Raw genomic sequence first — 24,638 nt, 5'->3', positions numbered from 1 at the left:
TTTTGCTAACATTACATTTAGGAGTTCTTAAAACTATAAGCAAAATTGGTCCCTAGTTTTCTTGATCAGCAAGAAAAATCTATCATTTTATTTTGCTGGAATTCCTGATAATCTGATGTTGTAATGCCTCAATATGTCCTCCACATATTTACCCGAATGATTCATGGGTTTTCTGTTTATCCTTTTATGCACTCTCAGTGAACTCGTCAGCATTTTCTAATTCTTTTGAGAAGTCTAGAGTTCATCCCAATTTGTGATTACTTAATACAAGTGCCTGTGGTTATATTATTTTCAAGACTTCTTCATTGTTTTATTTTTTGTTTCTGCCTGTTTTAGTTTCATCATAAGTTAATAATTTTAATTGTAGATTTTCTTTTTTATTTAGCTAGTGTGAAGATGATAAATGTTCTCTTTAAATTATTTTTCACCTGTTTTATGATTTTACATTCATGCAATGGAATGGAAATGGAAATGGCTCTATTTTCAGACTGTCAATTCAGTTGACTTTTTCTCAGCTTTTGATTCCTTCGTGTGTTTTGGCTAATGCTGAAGCATAACTCTCTTCTCTCTGACTCTCTCTGAGTGTCTCGGTCTCTGTCTTTCCCTCTCCTCTCTCTCTCTCTTTCTTTTCTCTCCTTTCTGGCCTCTTTACCTTTCTCCATCTAGCTATGAGGCAAAAATCTCCAGTCTTTATGAGACCCCAGTTTAGAAACAAGGTTTACATTGCTGGTCCAGGTATCTGATCCCAGGGTGGTACTTGATTTATTACTGATCCAGTCACTGAATCAATTGGCAGCTTGTTTCTGATCCCAGTTTACTGGCTGCATTGTTGAATTTTACTTTTCTGGCCTATGGCTTCCTAGAAGCAAGAGCCTCAGCAGCTTTGGGAAGGAGATTTTTTTCAGCCTCCTTCCATAGCTGTGGATGCTGCTACAGCCCCTGGATTTCATCAGGGAGCTTGCTTAATGTGGAGGACCCCCATTACACATGATACCACAAGGTTCAAGATCCATCAGTGCTGTCTGTTTGTGGGCAGGCACTTAACAGGTTCAAAGCTTACCCTCCAATCACCACTCTGTGATTCTGTTAGGCTTTCAACTTTCCTACATGTTTAGGTATTTAGAGCACACATATCTTAGGATCTAACCTAGGTCTTTCAAATTTTCCTGATAATTCATTTGGAGCTCAAGTTGCTTGAATTATGGAACTGTAGCACAGAACTTACTGGTTGAAATTTTTAGAGGTAGACAATGTGAATACAATTCAATCTTTATTTTGTTTGAATCTTAACAAAATGTATTTTAAAAGATGAGAACATTTGTTGTACAATACTATGATTTCTCACTCATTGTTTCAAGCAAGAAAACTTTTTTCGTAATCCAGCAGACATTTATATTGATGACATCATTATCAGCATCACCAGGTACTATGACTAGAAATTTTCAGTATATTGAGTGTATACCTCTCTCCCTTAAGACTGTCTCCAGCTGATGCCACACAATACAATTCAATCTTAAAAGGAAAAAATCATAACAAATCAATTAGTCAGTAAGTTTTGCTTCCCAAATACAAGAAAGCATAGAGTTCACAATAGTTTTAAATGTAGATTCATGCATTTTAAAATTCATTATTCCAAAAAAGGATAAAAACAAGTGAATAATATAACATTAATATAAATAATTTAAAATTAATATTAATGCCTTTATTGTTCCTGTGAGATATTTTTGCTGTTTCAAAGCATACACTGTATTTAACAGTTGAGGAAGCTGTAGTACAACAGATAGTGTTTCTTATACAAGGACATAGCACCAATTGGTACTCCCATCAGAGAGATGCTATAACTAAAAACTATGACCTGACAGCCAGTGAAGTGTATTGGTGTCCAAAGAGGTCTTTTCTTAGTACCTTGAACTTTATGTCCTCATCATGCTTCTTGAAAAACTGCCTCATTTTGGGCTTCCTTCGTGGCTCAGACAGTAAAGAATCTGCCTGTGATGCAGGAGACCTGTGTTTGATCCCTGGGTCAGGAAGATTCCCCTGGAGAAGGAAATGGCTACCCACTCCAATATTCTTGCTTGGAAATTTCCATGAACAGAGGAGCCTGGCAGACATCTGTGGGGTCGCAAAGAGTCGGGCACAGCTGAGCAACTAACCCTTTCACTTTCACCAACACTTAGAGTTTATTTTAATTCCTGGCTCTCTAGTAAGTGCTGAGAATGCCTCTCTTTGCCATCTTGCTCACTATTGAACACTGACATATCATAAAGTATAATCCCAGTGCAAAGGATCATTTAGATAAGGTACTGTATAAAGGTGGGTAGATGGTTAGACAACTTTCCAATGAAAATTATCATTTTGTTATTCCTTAACTCAGAAATCTCTCTACTACAGGAAGGCTCTATGGACAGCTTATATGAGCCAGTCCCAGGGCAACAAGCTCACCAAGAGGGGAGCTCGGGTAGAACTGATTCACCCTCTGAGAAGAGTGGAAGATCACACAGCAATCTCTTCCTGGTGAGTGAAATTTGAGTGGATCACCTCTTTTCTATTGTATATTTAGAATCACTTCCTTCAAGAAGCATGTTAATATGGCAAAATACCCTGTTTTCTGAAACTTCTTCATTTACTTTTAATTTCTACTTTTCATTGTTTTGTCTTACATGATTTTGGCTTATTAGTATGAACTACCACTTACAAAGTATGTATTAGATGATCATGTAACTAAAATTACTTAATCAAAGGCAAACTTATGACAAAGAAGTAATTGTATTGCTTTCTAGATGGTGAAATTGTGGGAGAGAAATACAATATAACTTGTTAAAGTCTATAAACCATTTAGTGTTAAAGCTGGCAATTAAATACACATTTACATATGTCCACATCAGCAGTTTACTGGTAAACCAGGTCTCTGGGGTGAGTGGGGAGAACCTCAGATTTGTAGCATTTGTAATTCCCACGGTTCGAATGGTCTACTATGGTTGACTTCAAACTGCTAATGGTTTAATAACAGACTTATAATACCTGAATATTTAATTATTCATTCTCTCTAGTGCCTACTTCAGCACACCACTCACTGCTTTAAAATCTGTGTTACTTCTTTACTAAGCTGCTGCTTAAGTTTATGGACACACACCATCAACTTACAAAATGTTGAGTATTATTAGGATGCAAAGGCAAATAGTTTTGTGAATTATATTTATAATTACCAGAGGCCAAGAGTTCTTCATGCTCTGCAAAATTAGCCCTGTTCCTGTTTTACAGTGCAGGCAGTTTTCTTAGTCAATTGTGCTGTAATTAAATTAATCCCATTCTAACAAACTTATTTCGCTTCTACTTTGACTCAGGACAGTATATAAAGTCCTATGTCTGCAGCAAATAACAAAATTTTCTATACTTACAGAGGTATATGTCACCTCTTACCCTTGTAATCACACATTTCCCCAATAACAGCAACAAAAAATAATATCAACTATTATTTACTCAGTGCTTTCTTTTTGTCAGGGACTGTACTGGATGATGTTTTATATGAAATTATTTGTGCTGGCCCTCACAATAACATTATAGAAGTTTAGAAATGTTGAGAAAGGCTAAGTAACTTTCCCAGTTAAAGAGAGAATGACCCAGAATTCAAACTCAGATCTTTTTTTTGCTCTAGAGAAAGGATTAGATTAAAATACTTTCTAATGTTACACCAACCTACTCAGCTACCTATTTTATTCATTGAGGACATTGAAAACTTATTTCCCCAGCTTACCGAATGTTTCTGTTTCCCAGAAACCTAGATCAACTAAAAGATAATATACTGTTAGTCAGTGCATGTGTGCCTAGTTGCTCGGTCCTGTCTGACTCTTTTGTGGCCCCATGGACTATAGCCCACCACTCTGTCCATGGGATTTTCCAGGCAAGAATACTGAAGTGGTTTGCTTTTTCCTCCAGTAAACAAGTTCAATAATAAGTCTCAGTAAGTAAATATAATTAAAAAAATTTAGTGCAGTGGAAACTCCGCTCTGTACCCTTTTCAATATCCTTAAAATATTGATGTTAACAGGTATGTTTAAGAGGAAGCAACAGTACATTTTACATCTCAATGTGAAAGAGAGAGACCATCTACATGGAAAATGTCAATTGACACTGCAAAATGTTTGTAAGCATTTTTTCTCTATAATTAAAAAGAAAGGTTGAATAGGATTAAAAGATTGAAGATATTTCCTTAAATGTATGAATGTAATAAGTATGCAAGAAAAATAAACATGTTCATGGGCAACTAGTTTACTAGGATTGTTATCAAACTTCATTTACACTGCAAAAGTAGATGAAAATAAAACATGATTTAAATTGCTACAGCTCTCTTTCCGTGTATATATATGTGAAAGTGGAGGTGAAAGTGAAAGTCACTCAGTTGTTTCTGACTCTTTGCCACCCCATACGCTATACAGTCCATGGAATTCTCTAGGCCCCAGTACTGGGATGAGCAGCCTTTCCCTTCTCCAGGGGATCTTCCCAACCCAGGGATCGAACCCAGATCTCCCACATTGCAGGCAGATTCTTTACTAGCTGAGTCATATATATATATATTTCCGTATATATATAATTAAATACTCAGGTAAATGTATACCTTTCATATATTCGTATATAATAAATATATATGTATCACAATTTAATTTTAAAATATATGCATATATATCAACATAAATGTTTATATGTATATAAATATCCACTTGTGCTAAATTGCTTCCTTTGTGTCCAACTCTGCAACCCTATGGACTATAGCCTGCCAGGCTCCTCTGTCCATGGGATTCTCCAGGCAAGAACACTGGAGTGGGTTGTCATGCCCTCCTCCAAGGGATCTTCCAGACCCAGGGATTGAACCAGTGTCTCTTATGTTTCCTGCATTGGCAGGCAGGTTCTTTACCACTAGCACCACCTGGGAAGCCAGTATATAAATGCATATGTGTATATATGGAGAAGGAAATGGCAACCCACCCCAGTATTCTTGCCTAGAGAATTCCATGGACAGAGGAGCCTGGTGGGCTACAATTCATGGAGTTGCAAAAAGTTGAACACAACTGAGCAACTAACACATGCTTACCTATGTGTGTATATATATGTATATACACACTCACACTGAAAAGCAACTGGTTCAATTATTGATTCCACTATTCAATTGTTGAATTATACCAATTGTGTCAGATTATTATGGACACCTATTTTATTCCTGATTAAAATGATTCCACAGCTCAGATAAAACAAAATTAGTCTTTTAATCATGAAATTCAGTGATTTTTAGAACTTTCATCACTTTGCATCTAAGTTTCTGAAGAATGGAGGCTTTTTTTCTCCTACTATCCTCACTTTTCTTTTTTTTTTCTAATTCAAGGGGAAAAAGATTTGGACCAGTCACAATAGTATTGAATATAGATGCTTCTTTATGGGTTAATGTTCTGAAAATACTATGAAAAGACCTCTAAACTTAATGGAATTATTCCTCAACTCTGAGAGTCCTCAGCCCAAATGTGTTTGTAATTTTCCTATAGAGGAGAGGTACTCTCAAACTTAAACACTTTACACCCAACCCAACAGCATACATAGTTAGAGTGGAAGTTTATAGTCCATACTAAAAATAATGTCATTTGCCACATGAATTGAAAAGAAAACCCAAAATGCGAGAAGAGTCATAGGCTTCCAGGCTTCTCTTAATCTATTTTATTTATGCATACTTATTAGAAGTGAGAAGTTTTTTGGAAGTTGTAAGATGTTCCAGGGCCCCCAAAGAGAAGATCAGGTGTAGACAAACTGCATAATTAGAGAGATGTTTAAGGGAAAAAAAGTAATGTTGGGATTTTAAATGAAGAACATAAAAAATATCCAGTTTACATTTTAATTGAATTTCTAGGAGGGATTGGTAATGGAGAGCTAAATGGTCTAAAGAAGAACTGATTTAAAATGAGACTTTATTAAATTTTATAAAGATAATAATAAATGGTTCATTTATAATATATAGCAAAGCCAGAGAGTTTTGGATGGCTGCTACCAAAAAAAGATTAACAATAATAATAATAGCTAAAAGTTTGATAGAGTGAATAATCATGCAGCTAAGCAAACATGCTGAAAGAAAATAGGCTAACATACTAGCCTAGCTAAAGATTGATTACTTTATTACGTTAGTTAAAATGGGGTTGTTACTGCTTGATTCTGTACCTATTTTAGCACCACTTTATTATGTCTTAAGCTAATAAACGGTCTTGAATTAGAAAAAAAGGTGAGAACATAAAATGTCTGTACCTCTGCCAGTCTGGGGTTAAGAAGATCAAGCCTGAATTATCAAGCTTGCCATCTATATTGATTGAAGTAAGCCAATAATTGTCAGTTTTCCACTTCATTTTGTATCTCATAAATTAAGTCAGTAAGATATTTAAGCCTTCTCAAAGTGTTAGTGTGTTAGTCGCTCAGTCTTGTTCGACTCTTTGCGACCCCACGAACTGGGGCCCACCAGTTCAATTCTGTCTTGGAACTCTCCAGGGAAGAATACTGGAGTGGGCAGCCACTCCCTTCTCCAGGGGGGTCTTCCTAACCCGGGGATAGAGCCTGGGTCTCCCAAATTGTAGGCAGATTCTTTACTGTCTGACCCACCAGGGAAGCCCTTTTCAAAAACGAGCTTAAATGTGGAACAGGGGATATATCTCTCTATTATTTGTAGGATGCACAAGTATTCACTCAATGAATATTGGTAAGCTAAATGAAGGGATCAGTGAAAATTCATTAGTCACACTAAAGAAAGTCTTAATTACGGAGAATGCATGATGCAGTGTCATACATGAGCTTTGGAGGTGGGCAGATGTGAGTCCTCATTCTAACTTTGCCCTTACTAGCTATTTGACTTGTAAAAGCTGTTAAAATTCCCTAGACCTCAATGTCCTCCTCCGTAGAACGAGGGCAACAGTCCTCGGTATGGATTCAGCCTAGTTCAGTTTCAGAGAAGAGCATCCCGTCTTTCTACTGAGTGCCCACGTTAGAATGGCAGATGTGTTACAATAGAGCTGTGACTAGAACTGCTGCCCTGGGTAGCCTGTATGTGTACTGCCCACGAGCTAAGAACAGTTTTTACAGTAACACAACTAAGTATACCCATTGTAAAGGGAAAGTGTCAGTCGCTCAGTTGTGTCCAACTCTTTGCGACCCCATGAACTATAGCCAGCCAGGCTCCTCTGTCCATGGGGTTTTGCAGGTAAGAATACTAGAAGGGGTAGCCATTCCCTTCTCCAGGTGATCTTCCCGACCCAGGGATCAAACCTGGGTCTCCTGCATTGCAGGCAGATTCTTTACTGTCTGGGCTACTAGGGAAGCCCATAAGTGGGCTACAGTTATTTCCCCTTACTCTCAGCCCTGCAGCAATTCTACTGTCTGATGTCAGATGAGAAGGGTCACTCCGTTAATTTTTAAACACAGATAAATAAATTATCTCAAATGTCTATCTAGTAAGAATTCCAAAGAGTTGAGATAATTGTCATTATTGAATTTTATCAGCTAACTGCTTCTAATTAATTTTTTAGCACTTATTTTGTATGAGGCACTGTTAGAGTCAGTTGGCATAGGTTAGTGAATAAAATTGTCAAAGATTAAAAAAATAAATAAAAACAAAAGCAAAGAAGACCATGTCATAGAAACTGTGTGTGGCCCACAGAGCCTAAGCTATTTGCATCCGACAATTCATGGAAAAAGTTTGCTGATCTAGCAAGCAACATTTTTAAAAAGAAAAACAGGTAGAAGTTAATTTAATAATATTGTAGTTAAGTATATGTAAAATATTATTGCTTCAATCTTTCAACTTGTAATTTTTATGAAAAGTTAATGAGATATTTTATATTCACATAGATTTTGAAATCTGATGTGTATCTTATACATCTCAATTTTGATGCTAAAATTTCAGTGGTTAAAGTGAATCCTGTGTCTAATGAAACAATAAAACCTGTGTATTTTTGAGCCAGCTTCAACTTCAAAATTTAAATTAAATTAAAATTTAGTTCCTTACTCAGACTAGCCATATGCCAATTGCTCAGTAGCCACATACAGTCAGAATGGCTACTGTATTGGACAGCATAGAATTAAAGGCTTGAAATTGCTGGTGATGTTGAGGTATCAAAGTAACCAAATGATATTAATTCCCCACTTTACTTCAGGAAATACAAAGTATAAAAATACTTGATGATAAACAGTTATATACTTTTAAGAGAAAAGACTATAGGGAATAAGTGTATTAACCAGTGAGGAGGCTGAGATTAGTGATGTGTCTGAAATGGATGGAGTCAAGACTGCAGTTTTGGCTTCCCAAATACTAATCTTGTTCTTTGGCCTCTCTGTCCCAAGTGTGTGTGTGTGTGTGTGTGTGTGTGTGTGTGTGTGTTTTGCATGTCTAGGCAAGAGTTAGAGAGAGTAGGAGAGGCTTAGTGGGAGAATGTGTTTTGGGAAGATGAGACATGAAGAGGAGGGGAAGACAGAAAGATAAAGAATCCAACCTTGTTATATACACTGAATATAATCTAATATATATGACATGGCAGAGAGAACTTGAGATGGGCAATGAAGTTAATAAACTTGAGTTTTATTCCTGCTCCCCAGGCAGCTGAAAACTTTGTATCCTTGAAAATGTTATTGAACTTCTCTGACCCTAAGTTTTCTGAGCAATAGAATATGGATAAAGATGTCTGTCTCTTGGTTTGTAGCGATGATCAAATGTTATAACACACGTTAAGCACCTGGCATAATGCATGTTAATGTTCATTTTCTTCCTTCTACAACCCATCACACCAGGGCAGAGTGATCCTTTAATTTAATATCCTTGATTAAATGACTTTAAGTCAAACTCTCACTTGAGCTTGGATGTCGTTTTAAAATAACTGCTCAAAAAAATTGTAATCAACACTGCTTACCTAAAAGCATTGATTTTTACCAGGCTGGACAGGAAGAAACAACAGGATTTATTGTTGATGTGCATTAGAAAACCCAAGATTTTAATCTCCACAAATTGCCTCAAATCATGAACAACCAGTTTGAGTGCAATGTTTGACATTTATTCTGAGATTTCCCTCCATGTGTAAATAATAGTAAACAAGAAAATCTATCACAGTGACTCTTATTATCCTAATTTATATTTCAGGTGTTTCTTTGGTCCATTTTAAGTTAAATATTTTTTAAATTCAAGTTTATTTATTTATTTATTTTTATGTTCTTACTCATCAGCATTCTGCACTGATAAAAAGCACTGGAGAAATCAATTAAATTGCTCCCAGCTACCAGATGTTAATGAGAGTGTAATATAGCAGATTCAAACACAGTTTTAAAGACAAATGATACGATGCATGTCTAACAGTTGGTTAGAGCTTAGCACTAATGAGGCCAAGGTCAAGGGTTTAATCCCCTCTTGGCCAGTTAGTTTTGCTCTGTTCCATAGCCACTGGCAGGATCCATGACCCAGCCTGCCATCTTGGCCATGCATGCCATTGATCATTAAGGAATCTGGGTTAGAGGATGAGGTGGCACCATTACCCACTACAGGAAGATCCAATGAAGGGAAGAACAACCCATCTGACCAGTAGTTTATCTGCCCATGAAGATTTTACTTCCCTATAATCAGTCTTCAAGCCATTATTGCAATTCTCAACTTTCAGCTTGGCAGAATTTACGGGGCAATGGTGGGCTTCCCTGATAGCTCAGTTGGTAAAGAATCCACCTGCAATGCAGGAGACCCCCAGTTCGATTCCTGGGTCAGGAAGATCTGCTGGAGAAGGGATAGGCTACACACTCCAGTTTTCTGGCCTGGAGAATTCCATGGACTGTATAGTCCATGGGGTTGCAAGAGTTGGACACGACTGAGAACTTTCACCATTGGGCAATGGTAAGGGCATTAAGAGATAAAACTGAGTTCTTGCCTTGGCTTTGTTTCTGAATAGCACTGAATAATCATTACATAATCTGACTCTTCATTGCCACCTCTATAAAATAATAGGATTAGACTAGATGTTCTCCAAGTCCCCTTGCTACTGGTTCCATGGGCATTTTTCAATATTTTTTTGGAAGGAAGGGTGTTTTTTGAGATAAAACACTATTATTTTCCTTCTGAAACTGAAGGCAGACTTTTAAGATGGCTGCTAATAAACTCCACTGAATAAATCAGGGTTCTGTAGAGAAACAGAACTAATAGGATGTGGATATATAAAAAGAGAAATTTATTTTAAGGACTTGGCCAGGAGGGAGGCTGGCAGGTCTGAAATTTGAAGGGCTGATGTTATAATGAGTTGAAAGGTAGTCTAGTGGCAAAAACTCTCTTCCTTGGGGATTATAGTCTTTTCTTCTTAAGACCTTCAACTGTTGAGGTGAGGTCCAGCCACATAATACAAAGTAATCTGCTTTACTCAAAGTCTATTTCAATGTTAATTTAATTGGTGTTTGACCAAATGTTCGGTTCTGTGGCCTAGCCAAATCAACCTACAAAATTCACCATCATTTGCCTTCTGGTATCTATGTTTTTATGTGATACTCACCTTTCTTTGTGTGTGACTTGATTCCAGCAGAATTTGGCAACAGTGATAGAAAGTCACATCTATGATTAAGTTATAAAAGACTACAACTTCTGTCTTACAAGCTGAGTCTCTCCATTGCTTTCTTGCCTGCACATTACAGTGAAGCAAGATCCCATCTAGAAGGGGCCCTTGTGGCCAGGAACCCAGAGCAGCATTTAGCATACAACCAGCAAGGAGCAGAGACTTCCATTTCAACAATCTATAGAAAACAAATGCTGTCAACAATCACTGAGAGAGCTTGGAGGAGGATTCTTTTCCTAGCTAAGCCTTTACATGAGACCTCAGACTTTTGGGCCAATAACTTGAATGCAAGCCTGAATCAGAGGACCCACATAAGCCATGCTCATATTCCTGACACAAAGAACTTGTGAAATGATCCATGTGTATTGTTTTAAGGCATTACATTTTGAAGTAATATATTGTATAGTAATAGATAACTAATGCAGGATCTAAAATTAACTTGATAAGTTATTGATCAGAGTTATTTGCAGACAACCAAAATACAAGTTAGCTCATTTAAGCAGAAGGAAATGGATTGCAGGCTTAAAAATTCTCCAAATTGTTGGGAGGTTGAAGACAGGTACTCTAGCTGAGTTTGAAGAAATGACTGAGAAGCACACTGCAAAACTTGCCATCCCGAAGAGAGCCGCTGCTTCCGGCACTATCCATGGTAAGTGGTGAAATCAAGATGCCACGATCGTAGCAGCAGGCTTCATAACTACACTATCTCTGCTGAGATTTGAGATATTAAAAGTGGATGCCTACACCTTGTCTTTTCTCTCATGCTAGTCAGTTTTGAATCAGTGTCTTCAGTTGGTCCATGTGATGGATAGGACCTAAGACACACATCTTACCCTAGCAACAAGAGGAATCTTTTCTTTTCCTCTCCTTCTTCCTTTCCTTATCTCTTTCCCTCCTTTGCTTCTCCTTCTCTTTCTCTCTCCTCCTCCTCCTTCTCCTGCCTGCTCCTTCTTCTACACATTGATTTTAGGATTAGTGAATGACAGATGTCGGCTACAGCAAGAAATGTGTATATCAAAAATATCTAGAGATAAAATGAAACGCCATGCAATTAAATGCTGCATTAAAAGTATAAAGCCCAACTTCTATAATAGTTCTCAGAAGGGATTTCAAAAAAATAATACAATAGGAGCAGAAAATGTGCAAGTCAAACATAAAAATCCCAGCTTTTAAATTTACCAGCTATGTAATCTCAGACAAGTCCTTTAAACCCAGTTTCTTCTTCTATAAAACAAAGGAACTGCTTGTTACTTTCATTCATCATTTGAGAATAAAAGGTGACAATGCAGTTAACATTATTAGCGCAGTGGCAGGCACAAAATAGATGATCAATAGTAAGTGTTATCACTAAGAACATGATTGTGGTTTGTGGTTTAATGGTGCAAGTTCAGTAGAGAAGGTAAGATTTAAGCTGGGCTTGAAAAGGAAGAGCTAGAGTTAAAAATGGTGAAGGGAAAGTAAGTCATACATTACCCTTGCACACTGTCTTAGCATCTTCCACAGAAGGACTTAAAAAGCACTTAGAGCTAAGTGTCTTATAAATGGATACGTGAACACACTGAAATGTGACATGTCATCTTAGAATAGGTGAGTAAGGAAGTCAACGTAGGTAACTCCCAGGTTGGTATTCTAACCATTCAACTGCATTTCTTACTTGCCTCCAAACTATTAAAGTTGGGAATTTTTTTGTTCTGTCTCCATATTAGCATCAGCATTGACATAGCTATTAATAATAAAGACACTAAAGGAAGAAAATGAGATTAACAAAGGCATCCTATCAGCCAGGCCTTCATCAAACTATGAACAAGAGGAGTCAGTGTCAAAACAGAGCATGTAATCCTTTTCTTGATTTCTAGATTGTGAAATGACTCATAACAAGTTGACATATAAAACACAGATCAGCTTCATTAAAAACACTGCACTTTTCTTTCATTTTTATTTTTTATTCATTATATCTACAGTCACATACAGCTATTCTTCTGCCACCATTTCAAATGTGAACCATTTCTGGTGGTTTTAATTAGTTTCCTCCCGTAAATAGAGATGTATGTTAAACTAAAATGAAATCAATAGATTAAGGTTAATTATTCCCTATTCTCTTTTTTATTTCCTAAGCTCAGGATACAATTACTAATTGAATCTAATGAAAGCCATGTTATCTCTTTAATCATGTTTTAAAGAAAAGGCTGTAAAACAAAAAAGCCCATTCCCATTTTAATTTTCTCTTAAAAGCTTTTGTCACCCCTACTGACTTTGGATTGAAATATTGTAGATAAGGAAACATGGATTGTTTCTACTGGAAGAATTTTTCAAGTTCTTGGTCACCAACCTTCATGTTATAGGTGTAGAGACTGAAGTTCTGAGAATGTTCTCGGACCTTACTCAGTTTAGTAGCAGACCTGGGAAATCAGGGCTTCCCTGGTAACTGAGCTGGTAAAGAATCTGCCTGCAATGCAGGAGACCTGGGTCCGATCCCTGAGTTGGGAAGATCCCCTGGAGGAGGGCAGCCAGCAACCCACTCTAGTATTCTTGCCTGGAGAATCCCAATGGACAGAGGAGCCTGGAGGGCTGCAGTCCATGGGATCTCAAAGAATTTGACATGACCGAGCAACTAAGCACACACATACCCACTGGGAAATCAAGCCAGGTTCTGGAGTGCAAGTTCAGGGCTTTTTCATTGTAAGAATGGAAATTGACATTTTTATCCATCTTATTTCTTATCACACTTTTCACAAGTTTGTTCTTGTTCAATTTGGGGCTATGAGGATTAAATAAGATAATGATATAAGTGGCAGGCAACATGAAATCTAAACATTACTTGTCTTTCCCCTTTCTAAAGCCTTGTGTAAATATAATTTCATGAATCACAACACATCTAAGGATACTTAAGCAAGTTCCCAGGTGGCTCAGACAGTAAAGACTCCCCCCCCCCCCCCCCCCCCCCCCCCGTGGAGAAGACCCAGATTCAATCTCTGGGCTGGGAAAATCTCCTAGAGAAGGGGATGGCTACCCACCCCAGTATTCTTGCTGGAAAATTCCACAGACAGAGGAGCCTGGCAGGCTGCAGTCCATGGGGTCGCAAAGAGTCAGACACAACTGAGCTACTAACACATTCACTTCAAGCAAGTTCTAATAATAAACAAAAGCAAGTTCTAAAAAATGGTACAAATGAACTTACTTACAAAACGGAAACAGACTCACAGATTCAGAGAACCAACTTATTACCAGGGGAGAAAGGTGGGTGGGGAGAATTAGATTGGGAATTTGGGATTGACACATTACGCACTGTTATCTTTAAAACAAAATGTCTTTCCATGAAAAAAAATCTGGAAAAGAAGCTTTTTGAAAAGGAAGAATCTTTTATAATGCAAATAACCATCTTCTAAGTAACCTATTTCGCCATCCTGGATATGTATAGCACTGTGAGAGGAGTTTGTTAGTTCAGAATTGATAGAAAGCTCACTTAGATCACCAGTAGACAAATGGCCAAGTTCTGCGCAGTTTACCAGCCCTGTCCCTGATGGATTAGACATAGTACCCCTGCATTCTCCAGGTGCTGCAAGCTCTAAGATCTGCCCTGAGATGATGAGCCTTGTAGGGATACCATACACCACCTGCTTCTCTTGAGGAAATCAGAATTCATTACAACGTAGGATTATTACTCTTTGATAGGAACTAGATGGGCTGGCAAGAAAGTCTACTTTTCTCATCAGAATGAGCTGATGTTGCTTCTGCTTCTTCTTGATTGCATTCTCATGGGGGGATAAAATCTGTTTTCCCTGAAAACTCTAGGTTTATTATAGTCATATACTGTGGGGGCTCCAATGTGAAGTCTGGCATCTAAATTCAATGATTCCTGAAGTGTCCCTTTTTAATTAAATGTGCCATCATAAGTTACTGGGCATTCTTTGATGATTATGATGATGGCAGTCACAAAATGATTCGTGCATTTAAAACACACCAATCTACTATCCATACACTTGTCTTCAAATAAAGCTACATATTCATGCTATATAAAATAGATAACCAATAAGGACCCACTGTATAGCACAGGAAACTATCTTCAATATTTCACTGTAACCTATAAGGGAAGAGAATCTGAAAAAGAGTACATGTGTATGTGTCTAAAATGAAATATAACTGAATCATTGTACTGCACACCTCAAACTAACATATTTTAAATTAACTGTATTTCAATTAAAGAAAGAATTCAACCCAATCAGACAATGGGCAGAAGACCTAAATAGACATTGCCCTAAAGAAGACATAAGGATAGTCAAAAAATACATGAAAAGATGCTCAACATCACTAATTATTAGAGAAATTCAAATCAAAACTACAATGAGATATGACCTCACACAGGTCAGAATATGTGCATGCATGCTCAATCGTGTCCAACTCCTTTGTGACCCCATGGTCTGTAGCCCACCAGGCTCCTCTGTCCATGGAATTTTCCAGACAAGAATACTGGAGTGGGTTGCCATTTCCTCCTCCAGGGAATCTTCCCAACCCAGGGATCAAACCTGAATCTCCTGCATCTCCTACATTGACAGGCAGATTCTTTACTACTGTGCCATCTGGGAAGCCCCAGTCAGAATGACCATCATCAAAAACATTAAAAAAATAAATGCTAAAGATTGAATAGAGAAAATGGAACCCTCCTACACTGTTGGTAGGACTCTAAATTGGTAGAGTCACTATGGAGAACAGTATGGAGGTTTCTTTAAAAACTAAAAATAAAATTTTTATTTTTTTTGTTATTTTAGGGATATTTTAATAACTACTATCTCCAATCAAAAAACATGAATTGGAGCTTCACCATTCCTTCATTTTAAGTTCAGTTTCCTTTTCTCTCTCTGTTAAATATAATACAAAAATAAATTTTAAACATTTTTCTAAAAAAAAAAAAAAACTAAAAATAGAGCTACCATACAATCCAGCAATCCCACTCCTGGTCATATATCTGGAGAAAATATCTGGAGAAAACCATAATTTGAAAGGATACATGCAGCTCAATGTTCATTGCAGCACTATTTACAATAGCCAGGACATGGAAGCAACCTAAATATCCATCGACAGATTAATGGGTAAAGAAGATGTGGTACATATATACAATGGAATATTGCTTGTCCATGAAAAGGAATGAAATAATGCCATTTGCAGCAACATGGATGGACATAGAAATTGTTATACAGAGTAAAGTAAGTCATAAAGAGAAACAAAAATACTGTATAATATTGTTTATATGTGGAATCTATAAAAATGATACAGATAAACTATTTGCAAGGCAGAAATACAGTAGATATCGATGTAGAAAACAAACTTATGTCTACCAAAGGGGATGAGATAAATTGGGAAATTGGTAGATTAGGATGCACTACTATAAAAAAGATAACCAATGAAAAACTACTGTACAGTACAGGGAACTCTACTTTGCTCCATGGTGACCTAAATGGGAAGGAAATGTAAAAAAGAGTGGATATATGTATATGTATAACTTTGCTATACAGCAGAAACTAGCATAACATTGTAAATTAACTATACTCCACCAAAAATTAATAAAAAAGTTACGTTCAAAAATACTAAATTATTCATATTATTGCTTTGATAAGAATATTCTTTCTGAGTTTTCTGTTTAATAGTGGCATATGAAAAGTGAAAGTGAAAGTCACTTAGTCATGTCCAACTCTTTGAGACCCCATGGACTGTAGCCTGCCAGTCTTCCCTGTCCATGGAATTTTCCAGGCAAGAATACAGGTGTGGGCAGCCTTTCCCTTCTCCAGGGGATCTTCCAAACCCATGGATCAAACCCAGATCTCCTGCATTGCAAGCAGATTCTTTACCATCTGAGCCACCAGGAAAGCCCAGTAGTGGTACATAGTATTATATTTTCTCTTCATTTTCACAATCACTCTCCCTTCTGGCCAACAGCGTTCATTTGTGGGATCTCTGATCTAGATGAAGGGTAGATGTTGTATCTGTGTAGTCCCAGGCGGCAGTAAGTCTACCTCACAATGCAGTAGACTTAGAGATGTGGGTTAGATCCCTGAGTCAGAAAGATCCCCTGGAGGAGGGCATGGCAACCCACTCTAGCATCTTTGCCTGGAGAATCCCATGGATGAGGACCCTGGTAGGCTACAGTCTCAAAGAATCGGAGTCTCAAAGAATCGGAGATAAGTGAAGTAACTTAGCTTGCATGCATGCATAGAGGTAGTATTGTGTACTCATTAAGGCATCAGGCATAAAATCTCAGTTTTACCACTTACTAGTTATGTGACCTTAGGCAATTTATCTGCTCTGTTCCTCAGTTTATTCATCTGTAAACTGAAGATGATTATAACAAATAAACCTCACAGGATTGTTGGGAGGATTAAATGAATTACTACATGTAAAGCATTTGGAACTTTGCTTGATAATCCATGAGTGTTCTGCCATTATTATTCTGATAATGTGTTAATCAAGAAATTAGAAAAACAATAGCAACTTGCTTTAACCTACTGGGCTCAGACTAGCTATACTTACTAACATTTCTCTTTGTGGTGTTGTCTATACAATAATTTAGGAGACTTCTTCATGTGATTTTTCTCCACGTGTTTGTAATCAGGTATAGAGGCAGCATGGAAGAACTCATGGGTTGCAGGCCTCCTTGACGGGGTGATGGTTTGTTATCCAGCACAAAAACCTCCTCCTTGTTTGGAGAACAGAGCTGAAAGCTGGCTACATATTTTTTTCATCTCTCTGGTGACTTTCAGTGCACTGCAAAATTAACCCACTTTATTAAATTTGAAGCATCATAAGCATCCTCTTTGCTAGATGTCTTTTAGAATTTTTTTTTAAAAGGAACTTCTGTGAATTTCCATGTCTTTTTTTGAACATCTGTGGGACCTTTATTGAAGCCTAAATGGCTAAGAAATGTCCAGACATAGGCTCATTCAGTTTGGATGCAGCAATCTTGGAATAATGGTATTTTGATATTAAAATCATTTTAGTTATGCAAGTGAATTAGCTTTATTCTTGCAAGAGAATGAGTTGAAATAAAAGAAATTGGATTAGCTTATTTTAATAATAAGTTATATGTATGTATACAACTATGTGTGTATCATATTTATGTTCAACTCTTGCCTCAATATCGGAATTCTATGTAACCATTAATGAATAATTAATCTAATAAGCAATAACATCAGTAAGTACCTTCATTGGTTTGGAGATTTTATAAAGGCTAGCTCATTTAATCTTCAAAATTAGAAAAATCATGAAATCCAACAGGATCCTCCTGCTGAGAGCAGTAGTCATTGATTATGGCTTTTGAGAGAAGAACCAGTTGCAATACCTTTTTGACTCTAAAAGAGTGTATGGTACATAATAGATGCTTAATTAACGTTTGTTAAATGAACTGTGGATATATGAATGACTGAATTATATTATTTTAAGGAATACATGGGGGCGATGAAAATACCTGGCATTTAACCAAGGTAAACACTGTATGTGTGACCCTAGACAAGTCAGTTTACCATCTGGGACCTCAATTTATTTATTTGCAAATCAAAGGTCAGATCTCATCAACTCTTCAGTCTTAAAAACTTACCGTGGGATTTACACCATCATTTACTGTCAATCAGTATTCTCTGTACAGAAATACCTTTCACATTTCCATTAGCTTGGCAACAAGTCCTGACATATTCACTTCATTTTTCCTTTTGACATTGTGATTTGAAAGTAAGATTTAAAAACCAATAATGTAAGAAACATACACATATTAGATTCAACCCCAAAGGACATTCGCCTATAACCACAGTATGAGAATAGATAGATGGCAGTTGGTGTCCAAAATTTCTGTATTCTTTTAAAAGGCATCTTCTGTTTCTTCATTTCAAATTGTTTTTACATTTTCCCTAATTTGATCTAGTTCCATAGTTAGGTGAAAATGCTTTGCTCCTAGAGCCTACCCTCTCCTACTTGAAAAATAACACAGGGTGGACATATATTTTGGTTTCTAACAGCCCATTCATAATAATTTGTCTACATTTCATTTTTTTATTTTCCTAAAAATTGCCAGGGGTAAAAATTACATTAAGCTACAAATTCCCTAATGAATGAAAGATAAGACTAATGATTAGTACTTGACTGAGGGGATAATAAAGGCTAATAGGAGCACGCTTTACCTGGTATTTATGGCAAGTGTCAAATTAATGGATGAGATAGAATGACTTCATTGACTCTCTGAAGTGGTATTTTCCTTTTGTAGTTCAGAGTATCACATACACACAGACACACACACAGATATAGTTCCGAAAATAAAGCTGTGTGTAGTGCTTCCTGACTTTCCCCTCCAGGAATAAAGAACCTAGGGTCTGAACTCCAAAGCACATGATAGTCTGCTTACATAAGCAGACTGTTTGGTACAAGCAGTACTAAAAATTGCTTAACCAGTAGTCATTTACCACTAAGCAACACCCAAGGAACAGACGTCTTATTCTAAGTTAGGTGTTGTCCTGTTTGAGTAATCCTTTTCCTTCATATCATCACACTTGAAAGCACATTTAATGTGCTTCACTCTCCTACTCTCTTGTAGGAAGCAGGTTCCCTAAGAAGCACCACATTAACTCTTTCATTTTGATAGAGATTCCAAAGAATTCTAGCTCAAAATCTTTTTCAAAGTAGTCATTAAAAGAAAACTCTTTAGTAAAAGATCCCCAAACCTAAGCTGATTCATTACAAGCAAAAATTGGATGACCTGGATTCCAGTAAAACAGAATAAGGTAGATAGTCTCTATAGAATGTTGTGACAATATTTAAAAATTACCAGTATCCAGCTATGGTTATATGAGATTTCTTCAATCTTGGTCCAGATACCTCTAAACTTCAGCTCTTAAGGTAACTGTGTCCCTTTCACCATATCAGTAGCCACGCATATCTAACCAGCTTTATGTAGGTTTGACATCTGATGATATTAACTTAGCCAAGGCTTCACCCAGGTGAAGCAGGAGACTCTGCTTGAATAATATGCCCTCTTTCCCAATTCAAACACTTGGAGCTCAGTTGCACACAAGTTTTATGTCATCTGGAATTAGTTCTTTGGTAGCAAAAAACAGTGAATTATTGATACAATAAGTGGATTTAAAAAGAATATGTTTCAAGAGATAACAAATATGAAAGATATTTAACATTTCTTATCTTTCTTATTTCAAATCCGTCTTTGGTACTGGTAAACTCTAAACCAGACGCCATTTCTCTACATACTCAAAAGAGACAGAATTATTCTGAAGAGAGCAAGATCTGCAATCTGACGAGATTTATCTACACTAGTGTAACAAATTAATGTGACTCTGGGACAATGGATTCAGATTTTTGAGACATAATTGACCCAAACTGCATAGCTTCTGGCGGAGAAGGCAATGGCACCCCACTCCAGTACTCTTGCCTGGAAAATCCCATGGGCAGAGGAGCCTGGTAGGCTACAGTCCATGGGGTCGCTGAGAGTCGGACACGACTGAGCGACTTCACTTTCACTTTTCCCTTTCGTGCACTGGAGAAGGAAATGGCAACCCACTCCAGTATTCTTGCCTGGAGAATCCCAGGGATGGCGGAGCCTGGTGGGCTGCCGTCTATGGGGTCGCACAGAGTCGGACACGACTGAAGCGACTTAGCAGCAGCAGCAGCAGCATAGCTTCTGGGGACAGGAAGTTTGGCCCTTCCTAGCTAAATTCCAAACATATATGATAGGAAAATGCTCCCACAAAGATGGGTGGCCATCCCCTTTCCTGATGACCCTCACAAAACTGGTGTGTCTGCTGATTGTGAGGAAAAAGACATAATGAGCTTCTGGGCTGAGGTTCAGAGGCATATAGACCAAGACCGAATTTCATAAAAAGACCATGGATAGAGATTGATTACTTTTAGGACACATGATAACAAAGCATAGAGAATCGAAGGAGTGATCAATCTGACCATAACTCCTCAAAGTTCTGTTGTTATTCCAACTCACCTCAGGGATTGGTTTATGACTCCCTCATCTTTACTTCTCTCCCAACTCTCTCCTATAAGACTGTCCTCTGGGTGATCGATAGGCATCTTAACTTGGTAAAATTTGTTCAAGTTTGGGGACTGACTGCTTCAGCAGATGGGTTCTCAGTTCTACTCAACAACTTGAAATAGGTAATTCAAATTGTCCTTGAAGTTAAATCTTGATAAAAACATAATAAGGGTTTGAGGAAGGGCCCCCTCAGGTACTATGTAGGGGAAAGCTTATCCTGGATTTTACAGTACTCAGACTATCAAGCATTGGAATAATAAAGCCAGTTGTGAGTAAAATCTGCAAAAAACACTATGCTGTGTACGTGAAACAAATGTCATATTGTAAATCAAGCACACTTTAATTAAAAAAAAGTACTTTCCTTCTTCGGATTTTTGTTCACCACTCCTTTCAGCCTTAGCTTTTGTGTTTTTCTCCTTATATGGAATATTGGTCCCCAAATTCTTTACTATAAAAATTCCTACCACACCAAACAAAATTCTTCAGAACATGACCTGCTGCCTATCATATAACAGGTGTGCAAAAAACACTTTGAACACTAAACACATAAATGGTTTTTGGATGAAGGACTGGATGAAGGATAAAGAGAAAATCTAAAGAGAGTTCTTAAAGGTGCCTGGAAGCAGTTTAAGCCCTTTCAAGGATGGATGGTAAAAGACGTGGTGACATTGTCTTCTGCCAGGGTGTAAGGGATGTGACATCAGCTTCTCTGAAGAAAAAGGCTGAATGAATCACAGGTGTATTTCAGCACACTTGGGGTTTTGTGGTAGGCTACTGTCCATCTTTCTCAAAAGAAGAGAATATAATTAACATACTCTAGTATATATCTTTCCTTGTGGTCTTAAAGGGTTGATGGAGGATATAAAGTTGAGGTTACAAGGATTTAACTACAGATTTTTGTTTAAAGGATTTGCTTATTACCTGTCAAGTGCTTACAATAAGATAAACATGTATCAAAGTTACAAATAGAGAAAAAAGTAAAAACTAGAACCATGATTATACTAAATATATTTAAAAATACAGTCATTTTAGTAGGAAAAGGTAAAGTGAACTACATCTGGATTATACTCAAAGATAAACTATACTTGAATTCTCTTTTTGATTTCTTGGGGTATTATTTTTTTACTTTTTATTTTTACAGGAAGTTTCTAATTTTGAGAATGGGAAAACAAAAAGAAAGTAAGTCAAATTTACTTTGAAAACTTTATTTTCTCTTAGTTCTATAATGTTGAGTGGAATATTTTAGTGGGTTTCCTGTCAAAGTGTTTTTTAAAAATCGTCACGTACCAATCTAGGTATACTTTACTCTGCTACCATTTATATTTATGCTGATGCATAGGGAACTGGTGTTGTGACACTGCTGTAGACAAGGATGCGAAAATTAAATTTTCAGAAGAAGAAACATGTGTCTAAACTAGGTTCAGATTAAAGTGGAAGCCTACTGGAAAACATGTTTCCATTGGTGACCTATTAATCTTCTGGAGTTCTTCTAATCCAAATAAAAATGTGTTTGCAAAGAGATTTGGGTTATTTAGGTCAGGCTTGGCTTTATATTCAGCACATCAAGGTGCCAGAGGATGCAACACACACATGTTGCATAAGGTAACGGGATTTTTAACTAATAAGCAGGAAATACATAGAGGCAGGAAGTTGGTTTATTGGGAAATTTCCAGATTGGTTGCTGATGATACAGAAGAATGACTTCCTTGCATCCCAGAATGGTCTGAGACTAAATTGTCAATATGTGAGCTTCTTTTTGGATGTAGTCTTACCAGCCCCCAACCCTCCCTCTGCCCCCACCTCCACCCACAAAGCACTTTGCGCTTTCACAGTCTTTCCTCCCTTTCTTGCTAAAAGCTTTCTCCCAGTAAGGATATAAAATGCATCCATAGTAAGTAGATAATTGCATGATTAACAGCTTAGAGCACCTGCCAGGGTAGTTGTATTTTAGCCACAGTTAGCTACTTAAACTACATCAGTGGCATTTTAAGCATGAGTAGGACTAAAGAAGGGTTTGTTTGTTTGTTTGTTTTTTAATCAGGGCTCTTCTCAGTCTTTAAAGTCACCCCTCCTATGTAACTGTTTATTCTATCCATGGATAAGGAACTCACTAATTCCAAATCAAATCCTTACACAATATTACAGCTATTGGTTTATGACTGAGGCTTCTACAGATTAGATGATATCCAAACATGGAGCGGCAGAAGCAGGATGAATGAGAGGGAAAGTACCCGATGATGACTAAACTAGGATTTTTCAAACATAAGCCAAATCAATTAACATGCTTTTCAAATTCTTACCAGTTAAAGTTGAAAACTTTATTGAGTCCCTCAATTCTTTTGTCCATCACTCCCCTAAAAAGAATAATCTCTTCTGTTATGTACCTGCTTCACTTTATAATATTATAAGTAGCTTTTTACGGAACACTTACTACTTCCCAACAGATGTCCTGAATAAGTATTTTGCATTAAAAACTTAAAACAAACCAAAATAAAATGGTTAAGAAAAAAGAAACACTCAATATGCAGGATTGTGCTTACAACACTGAGCTTAAAAAAGGTGAATAATGGAAAACACTCCAGTTATAACAAAATTGTTTATACGTACATGATATGCTTGTGTTCACCCAAAGTGTAAATTGACTAACACAATCAAGTATCAATTTACAGTCAATCTTATTTCATTTCTACCCATCTGACTCACTACTCCCACCATCTGCACTGGGGTTTTTATAAAGCATTTCTCAGACATACAATTTCATGTTCCACTATATCATTAAAAAACAAGAATCATTTTTTAAAAGCATAGCCACAACACCACATTTAGAAAAAAATATAACTAGTGCACTAGAACAAAATAAGAAAAATAACCTAATATTACCAAGTTTAGAGTCAGTGTTACAATGTCTCCTGTAGCCTCAAATGCTTTTTTTAATAGTAGCTGGTTTATTTGAATCGTGATCCAAAGAAGACGCATGCAATGTATTTTGTTCATGGTTCTTAATTTATAGGTCTCTCTCCTCCCATTTATTTGTTAAAAAAACTGAATTGTTCTTTCTGAGGAATTTTCCATAGTTTTGAATTTCACTGATTACATCCTGTGTGTGTGTGTTTTAAACACATGCTCTCTGTTCTGTTTACTGTAAATTTTTAGTTAGATCTCCAGGCTTGATAAGATTAAAGTTTCATAAGGCTTGATAACATTCAAGTTATTTCTGTCTATGTATTTATTTTTAAAGTAGGTCATCAGTGACTGTATACTTCCTGTTGCATTACATGGGAAGCTCATATATCTGCTTGTCTCTGTTTTTATGACTGTGAAGTTGCTTAGTAGGTTCAGATGGTATCAGACTGATCCATCCAGCACAAGTTGCCCATCAGCCTTTCAATTAAAAACTTTAATTGCAACTGGCAATTAATGCACAGATTTATTGTTTTATTAGGGATTGTACAGTGGTTGTATTCAAATTGCAATGTTTTTCTGTATTTATTGACTATAATTATTTTTAAAAGAAATATTTGATTATTTTGAGGTACATTTATATAGAATGGACCACTGTTCATTTTTTGCAGGATTGGGGGTGCTGAGATTTGTGAATGTTTCTTTATATTGCATGAAAATTTCCAATCCAAGATTATACTTTAATTAACTATACTTTGTCTTCTAGGCTCAGGAAAATTCAGGTCCAAATGTAGAACTTACTTAGAGGTAGAATTTATTTCTGCTCACCAAGGCTTTGCACTCATGTCTAAGTGATCTAATTTCTATTTCAATTAAAATATAATTTATTAAATCTAGACTTAAATAACTGTTTCTTTTATTCTTCTAGGTCAATCCGGAGATCTATGTCTGAAAGTAAAGTATTTGGTTAGTAATTCAGAAGATTACTCATGCCCATGATACATTCTGTTTCTCTAAGAGTGATTTTCTTCTGTTAATGCCATAAAGTAACAGAAAGTGATGAATGAAAGACAAATTGATTTGTCTTTGAATTATATAGAAGAGAT

The 24,638-nt window shown here is 36.7% G+C and overlaps 1 protein-coding gene and 1 long non-coding RNA gene across 2 annotated transcripts in view; one reads left to right on the top strand and one right to left on the bottom strand.

Moving 5' to 3' along the window:
- LOC145531171 (uncharacterized) overlaps positions 1–24,638 on the bottom strand; it is a 79,069-nt gene that overhangs the window by 21,443 nt on the left and 32,988 nt on the right. The gene's annotated exons all lie outside the window — the stretch shown is intronic.
- Positions 1–24,638, top strand: part of LOC145538374 (putative uncharacterized protein ENSP00000383407) — a 44,821-nt gene that overhangs the window by 4,899 nt on the left and 15,284 nt on the right. Inside the window, exons 2-4 of the mRNA XM_081570328.1 lie at positions 2,392–2,514; positions 21,773–21,810; positions 24,461–24,498. Coding sequence (XP_081426454.1) covers positions 2,392–2,514; positions 21,773–21,810; positions 24,461–24,498 — 199 coding nt within the window. The remainder of the gene's footprint in view (positions 1–2,391; positions 2,515–21,772; positions 21,811–24,460; positions 24,499–24,638) is intronic.

Source organism: Giraffa tippelskirchi, chromosome 2 (genome assembly GCF_054371585.1).
Source record: "Giraffa tippelskirchi isolate mGirTip1 chromosome 2, T2T-mGirTip1v1.2.pri, whole genome shotgun sequence".
Taxonomy (NCBI): domain Eukaryota; kingdom Metazoa; phylum Chordata; class Mammalia; order Artiodactyla; family Giraffidae; genus Giraffa; species Giraffa tippelskirchi.
Note: the sequence above shows the minus strand (reverse complement) of the source record. Positions and strands in the feature narration are given on the sequence as shown.